This window comes from Salmo trutta, unplaced genomic scaffold (genome assembly GCF_901001165.1).
Source record: "Salmo trutta unplaced genomic scaffold, fSalTru1.1, whole genome shotgun sequence".
In the NCBI taxonomy this organism is placed as follows: Eukaryota; Metazoa; Chordata; class Actinopteri; order Salmoniformes; family Salmonidae; genus Salmo; species Salmo trutta.
The window spans coordinates 180,545-188,795 of NW_021822749.1; the positions used below are offsets into that span (position 1 = coordinate 180,545).

At 48.3% G+C, this 8,251-nt stretch overlaps 1 protein-coding gene across 1 annotated transcript in view; it reads right to left on the reverse strand.

Annotated features, from left to right (window-relative positions):
* The window catches only part of LOC115184144 (glutamate receptor-interacting protein 1), a 63,658-nt gene extending 59,603 nt beyond the window's left edge, over positions 1-4,055 (reverse strand). Inside the window, exon 1 of the mRNA XM_029745134.1 lies at positions 2,894-4,055. Within this exon, the coding sequence (XP_029600994.1) occupies positions 2,894-4,055 (1,162 nt within the window). The remainder of the gene's footprint in view (positions 1-2,893) is intronic.
* Positions 4,056-8,251: the final 4,196 nt, after the last annotated feature.

Genomic DNA, 8,251 nt, shown 5'->3' on the forward strand with positions numbered 1-8,251 from the left:
TTTCTAGCATGGCCCCACCAGACTACCTACAGAGAGATATCATGGTTTCTAGCATGGCCCCACCAGACTACCTACAGAGATATCATGGTTTCTAGCATGGCCCCACCAGACTACCTACAGAGATATATCATGGTTTCTAGCATGGCCCCACCAGACTACCTACAGAGAGATATCATGGTTTCTAGCATGGCCCCACCAGACTACCTACAGAGAGATATCATGGTTTCTAGCATGACCCCACCAGACTACCTACAGAGATATATCATGGTTTCTAGCATGGCGCCACCAGACTACCTACAGAGATATCATGGTTTCTAGCATGGCCCCACCAGACTACCTACAGAGATATCATGGTTTCTAGCATGGCCCCACCAGACTACCTACAGAGATATCATGGTTTCTAGCATGGCCCCACCAGACTACCTACAGAGATATCATGGTTTCTAGCATGACCCCACCAGACTACCTACAGAGATATATCATGGTTTCTAGCATGACCCCACCAGACTACCTACAGAGATATATCATGGTTTCTAGCATGACCCCACCAGACTACCTACAGAGATATCATGGTTTCTAGCATGGCCCCACCAGACTACCTACAGAGATATATCATGGTTTCTAGCATGGCCCCACCAGACTACCTACAGATATATCATGGTTTCTAGCATGGCCCCACCAGACTACCTACAGAGATATATCATGGTTTCTAGCATGGCCCCACCAGACTACCTACAGAGAGATATCATGGTTTCTAGCATGACCACACCAGACTACCTACAGAGATATTTCATGGTTTCTAGCATGGCCCCACCAGACTACCTACAGATATATCATGGTTTCTAGCATGGCCCCACCAGACTACCTACAGAGGTACAGTGGGGGGGGGGGGGGGGGGGGGTATTTGATCCCCTGCTGATTTTGTACGTTTGCCCACTTACAAAGAAATGATCAGTCTATAATTTTAATGGTAGGTTTATATGAACAGTGAGAGACAGAATAACAACAAAAAAATCCAGAAAAACGCATGTCAAAAATGTTATAAAATGATTTCCATTTTAATGAGGGAAATAAGTATTTGACCCCTCTGCAAAACATGACTTAGTACTTGGTGGCAAAACCATTGATGGCAATCACAGAGGTCAGACGTTTCTTGTAGTTGGCCACCAGGTTTGCACACATCTCAGGAAGGATCTTGTCCCACTCCTCTTTGCAGATCTTCTCCAAGTCATTAAGGTTTCGAGGCTGACGTTTGGCAACTCGAACCTTCAGCTCCCTCCACAGATTTTCTATGGGATTAAGGTCTGGAGACTGGCTAGGCCACTCCAGGACCTTAATGTGCTTCTTCTTGAGCCACTCCTTTGTTGCCTTGGCCATGTGTTTTGGGTCATTGTCATGCTGGAATACCCATCCACGACCCATTTTCAATGCCCTGGCTGAGGGAAGGAGGTTCTGACCCAAGATTTGACAGTACATGGCCCCGTCAAATGATGCGGTGAAGTTGTCCTGTCCCCTTAGCAGAAAAACACCCCCAAAGCATAATGTTTCCACCTCCATGTTTGACGGTGGAGATGGTGTTCTTGGGGTCATAGGCAGCATTCCTCCTCCTCCAAACATGGCGAGTTGAGTTGATGCCAAAGAGCTCCATTTTGGTCTCATCTAACCACAACACTTTCACCAGTTGTCCTCTGAATCATTCAGATGTTCATTGGCAAACTTCAGACGGGCATGTATATGTATTCTTGAACAGGGGGACCTTGCGGGCGCTGCAGGATTTCAGTCCTTCACGACGTAGTGTGTTACCAATTGTTTTCTTGGTGACTATGGTCCCAGCTGCCTTGAGATCATTGACAAGATCCTCCCGTGTAGTTCTGGGCTGATTCCTCACCGTTCTCATGATCATTGCAACTCCACGAGGTGAGATCTTGCATGGAGCCCCAGGCCGAGGGATATTGACAGTTCTTTAGTGTTTCTTCCATTTGCGAATAATCGCACCAACTGTTGTCACCTTCTCACCAATCTGCTTGGCGATGGTCTTGTAGCCCATTCCAGCCTTGTGTAGGTCTACAATCTTGTCCCTGACATCCTTGGAGAGCTCTTTGGTCTTGGCCATGGTGGAGAGTTTGGAATCTGATTGATTGATTGCTTCTGTGGACATGTGTCTTTTTTACAGGTAACAAACTGAGATTAGGAGCACTCCCTTTAAGAGTGTGGTCCTAATCTCAGCTCGTTACCTGTATAAAAGACACCTGGGAGCCAGAAATCTTTCTGATTGAGAGGGGGTCAAATACTTATTTCCCTCATTAAAATGCAAATCAATGTATAACATTTTTGACATGCGTTTTTCTGGATATTTTTGTTGTTATTCTGTCTCTCACTGTTCAAATAAACCTACTATTAAAATTATAGACTGATCCTTTCTTTATCAGTGGGCAAACGTACAAAATCAGCAGGGGATCAAATACTTTTTCCCCCCACTGGCCATACACCACAAACCCCAGAGGTGCCTTATTGCTTAAATAGCATCTTCTCTTTGATTAATTTCAGCTCTGTGTCCTCTCAATAACAAGGATTGAGTCCCAAATGGCACCCTATTCCCTATATAGTGCACTATTGTTGACCAGGGACCATAGGCCTCTGTTATTGAGAGGGAATAGGGTGCCATCTGGGATGCATCCAAGGTCATTGTAGGAATATTTGAATGACTTTGAGATTATTCAGATTAAACATAATTAGGAATAATTTACTAGGATTAATTCGGTTTTCATCATAACAATACTCGCGATAATTTCCCTGAAGAGTAGCGGCTAATTATGATATAATTAAGTCATAACAGAGTGGACGGAGAAAAATATTGTCTCTGCTGGTCTACCAGGAGTGACCATACTCCCACCAGTCTCTGCTGGTCTACCAGGAGTGACCATGCTCCCACCAGTCTCTGCTGGTCTACCAGGAGTGACCATACTCCCACCAGTCTCTGCTGGTCTGCCAGGAGTGACCATGCTACCACCAGTCTCTGCTGGTCTACCAGGAGTGACCATGCTCCCACCAGTCTCTGCAGGTCTACCAGGAGTGACCATGCTCCCACCAGTCTCTGCTGGTCTACCGGGAGTGACCATGCTCCCACCAGTCTCTGCTGGTCTACCGGGAGTGACCATGCTCCCACCAGTCTCTGCTGGTCTACCGGGAGTGACCATGCTCCCACCAGTCTCTGCTGGTCTACCGGGAGTGACCATGCTACCACCAGTCTCTGCTGGTCTACCAGGAGTGACCATGCTACCACCAGTCTCTGCTGGTCTACCAGGAGTGACCATGCTCCCACCAGTCTCTGCTGGTCTACCAGGAGTGACCATACTCCCACCAGTCTCTGCTGGTCTACCAGGAGTGACCATGCTCCCACCAGTCTCTGCTGGTCTACCAGGAGTGACCATGCTCCCACCAGTCTCTGCTGGTCTACCAGGAGTGACCATACTCCCACCAGTCTCTGCTGGTCTACCAGGAGTGACCATGCTCCCACCAGTCTCTGCTGGTCTACCAGGAGTGACCATGCTCCCACCAGTCTCTGCTGGTCTACCAGGAGTGACCATGCTCCCACCAGTCTCTGCTGGTCTACCAGGAGTGACCATGCTCCCACCAGTCTCTGCTGGTCTACCAGGAGTGACCATACTCCCACCAGTCTCTGCTGGTCTACCAGGAGTGACCATGCTCCCACCAGTCTCTGCTGGTCTACCAGGAGTGACCATGCTCCCACCAGTCTCTGCTGGTCTACCAGGAGTGACCATACTCCCACCAGTCTCTGCTGGTCTACCAGGAGTCACCATACTCCCACCAGTCTCTGCTGGTCTACCTGGAGTGACCATACTCCCACCAGTCTCTGCTGGTCTACCAGGAGTGACCATACTCCCACCAGTCTCTGCTGGTCTACCAGGAGTGACCATGCTCCCACCAGTCTCTGCTGGTCTACCAGGAGTGACCATGCTCCCACCAGTCTCTGCTGGTCTACCAGGAGTGACCATACTCCCACCAGTCTCTGCTGGTCTACCAGGAGTGACCATGCTCCCACCAGTCTCTGCTGGTCTACCAGGAGTGACCATACTATTTCCATAAAGTGTCATTATTGAGATGGTAATGCGTTCTGCCCCAGGGAAGAATCCTATTTAATGTAAATATGAATATATACATTAAAGGACATGATTGGCTCTGAAGGTCCTTGGCAACACGGTCCTTGGCGTCATGGCAACCCTACACGATTAACCCGCCTTGACGACGAGGCTGAGTCGGTTTGAGCCCCGGGTTGATTTACAAACTTCAGAGAGTCTCTTTCTTTTTTTAAATCCTTCCCTCCTCCCCTTTTTGTCCATTTGCTAATCCTCTTTTTTAGAAGCTTGTTTTTCTTCTCCTCCCCTGCTGCTCTGGTAGAGAGGGATTATTTCTCTTCGTGGTCCTCTCCTCCCCTGCTGCTCTGGTAGAGAGGGATTATTTCTCCTCCCCTGCTGCTCTGGTAGAGAGGGATTATTTCTCCTCGTGGTCCTCTCCTCCCCTGCTGCTCTGGTAGAGAGGGATTATTTCTCCTCGTGGTGCTCTCCTCCCCTGCTGCTCTGGTAGAGAGGGATTATTTCTCCTCGTGGTGCTCTCCTCCCCTGCTGCTCTGGTAGAGAGGGATTATTTCTCCTCGTGGTCCTCTCCTCCCCTGCTGCTCTGGTAGAGAGGGATTATTTCTCCTCGTGGTGCTCTCCTCCCCTGCTGCTCTGGTAGAGAGGGATTATTTCTCCTCGTGGTGCTCTCCTCCCCTGCTGCTCTGGTAGAGAGGGATTATTTCTCCTCGTGGTCCTCTCCTCCCCTGCTGCTCTGCTAGAGAGGGATTATTTCTCCTCCCCTGCTGCTCTGGTAGAGAGGGATTATTTCTCCTCCCCTGCTGCTCTGGTAGAGAGGGATTATTTCTCCTCGTGGTCCTCTCCTCCCCTGCTGCTCTGCTAGAGAGGGATTATTTCTCCTCGTGGTCCTCTCCTCCCCTGCTGCTCTGGTAGAGAGGGATTATTTCTCCTCGTGGTGCCCTCTTCCCCTGCTGCTCTGGTAGAGAGGGATTATTTCTCTTCGTGGTGCTCTCCTCCCCTGCTGCTCTGGTAGAGAGGGATTATTTCTCCTCGTGGTCCTCTCCTCCCCTGCTGCTCTGGTAGAGAGGGATTATTTCTCTTCGTGGTCCTCTCCTCCCCTGCTGCTCTGGTAGAGAGGGATTATTTCTCCTCGTGGTGCTCTCCTCCCCTGCTGCTCTGGTAGAGAGGGATTATCTCTCCGGGGGAGATAGACCACCTACACGTGGTCTTGGTATAATGGCCTGGTTATTATGGTCTTGGATGACTCATGTCTATGGCCTTGTCAGAGAGCCAGACGGGAGGCTAGGTTCCAAATGGCACCCTACGTAGTGCACTACTTCTGACCAGAGCCCTAATCCCTACGTTGTGCACTACTTCTGACCAGAGCCTTATGTATGGGCCCTAATCACTACGTAGTGCACTATTTCTGACCAGAGCCATATGGGCCCTAATCCCTACGTACTGCACTACTTCTGACCAGAGCCGTATGGGCCCTAGTCCCTACGTAGTGCACTACTTCTGACCAGAGCCTTATGGGCCCTAGTCCCTACGTAGTGCACTACTGTATATAGTGAATATGGTGCGGTTAGGGATGTAGCCCACTGCTTTCCTCCTTTAGGGGGGGGATCACTCACACACACACACACACACACACACACACACACACACACACACACACACACACACACACACACACACACACACACACACACACACACACACACACACACACACACACACACCGAGGACAACCCACTGGCTGCTCGCTGGATCACTCTGTTGTTGAATTATAGTGCATAACGCAGCATATGAACAACCCCTGCAAAATGCTAACTACTAAGGAACATGTATGGAAGAAGCGTGTTAGCCTGAGTGATTGGGAACAACAGTAATGCTAGCAGACGTGCTAATGATTATGGCATCAGCTGTCATGATACCTGTCGTGTGGATGGTATTGCTCAGTTAGTAACTGAAGGCTGATGTTATGTCGTGTGGTGTGAAGACAACAGCCAACAGCGACTGCTGCCTCCTTCTCACCTAACCTCCCGTTTCCTCCCCTCCTCACATTTCCTCCCCTCCTCCCGTTTCCTCCCCTCTTCCACCTCTCCCGTTTCCTCCCCTCCTCCCCTCCTCCCGTTTCCTCCCCTCCTCCCGTTTCCTCCCCTCTTCCATCTCTCCCGTTTCCTCCCCTCCTCACGTTTCCTCCCCTCTTCCACCTCTCCCGTTTCCACCCCTCCTCCCGTTTCCTCCCCTCTCCCCTCCTCCCGTTTCCTCCCTTCCACCCCTCCTCACGTTTCCTCCCCTCTCCCCTCCTCCCGTTTCCTCCCTTCCCCCCCTCCTCCCGTTTCCTCCCCTCCTCCCGTTTCCTCCCATCCTCACGTTTCCTCCCCTCCTCCCCTCCTCCCTCTGTCGTCCCCCACAGCAGAGGAAAGGTCGCCACATTTAAAACAATAAAGCTGTCTGGGGTGGTAAATTCTGCCACTTCCGATGGGGCCATCCATCACAGTGAAGCGTATAACAGAATATATAAGTCCTGACTGGGGTGTATAACAGAATATATAAGTCCTGACTGGGGTGTATAACAGAATATATAAGTCCTGACTGGGGTGTATAACAGAATATATAAGTCCTGACTGGGGTGTATAACAGAATATATAATACCTGACTGGGGTGTATAACAGAATATATAAGACCTGACTGGGGTGTATAACAGAATATATAAGACCTGACTGGGGTGTATAACAGAATATATAATACCTGACTGGGGTGTATAACAGAATATATAAGTCCTGACTGGGGTGTATAACAGAATATATAAGACCTGACTGGGGTGTATAACAGAATATATAAGTCCTGACTGGGGTGTATAACAGAATATATAAGACCTGACTGGGGTGTATAACAGAATATATAAGTCCTGACTGGGGTGTATAACAGAATATATAAGATCTGACTGGGGTGTATAACAGAATATATAATACCTGACTGGGGTGTATAACAGAATATATAGGACCTGACTGGGTGTATAACAGAATATAATACCTGACTGGGGTGTATAACAGAATATATAATACCTGACTGGGGTGTATAACAGAATATAAGTCCTGACTGGGGTGTATAACAGAATATAAGACCTGACGGGGTTTATAACAGAATATATAAGTCCGACTGGGGTGTATAACAGATATATAAGATCCTGACTGGGGTGTATAACAGAATATATAAGACCTGACTGGGGTGTATAACAGAATATATAAATACCTGACTGGGGTGTATAACAGAATATATAGCTACCCTGACTGGGGTGTTATAACAGAATATATATGACATTGACTCGGGGTTACAGAATAGTATAATACCTGATGGGGTTATAACAGAAATATATAAGACCTGACTGGGTGTACTAACAGAATATAAGACCTTGACTGGGGTGTATAACGAATAATATAAAGACCTTGACTGGGGTCTGTATACAGAAATATATAAGACCTGACTGGGGTTGTATAACAGAATATATAAGATTGACTGGGGTGTATAACAGAATATATAAGACCTGAACGGGGGGTATAACAGAATATATAATACCTGACTGGGGTGGTAATACAGAATATATAAGACTTGACTGGGGTGTATAACAGAATATATAATACCTGACTGGGGTGTATAACAGAATATATAAGACCTGACTGGGGTGTATAACAGAATATATAATACCTGACTGGGGTGTATAACAGAATATATAAGACCTGACTGGGGTGTATAACAGAATATATAATACCTGACTGGGGTGTATAACAGAATATATAAGACCTGACCGGGGGCTTGGGGGCCGAGGGACTGTGCTTAAGGTCGATAGTCACATAGCCCTGGAGTGCTCTCCTGATGCTTGTTCAGTTTCCTCTACGAGTTCTGTATCGCGGATGGGGTTCACTGGGACTGATGGCCATTTTGTCTCCTGGACAGTTATGAAGGATCAGGGAGGGAGATGGACCTGGCAGCTTTCAGGAAGCACATCACAATGCCTTTCTAATGGGCTCATCTGGAAACTAAACCAGAGGGTCAATATTTGGAGACGCACTGTGTGATGATAGATTATAGAGCTACACAAACATGAGGGGGAGAGGGAGGGGGGAGAGGGGGGAGGAGGGGGAGGGAGG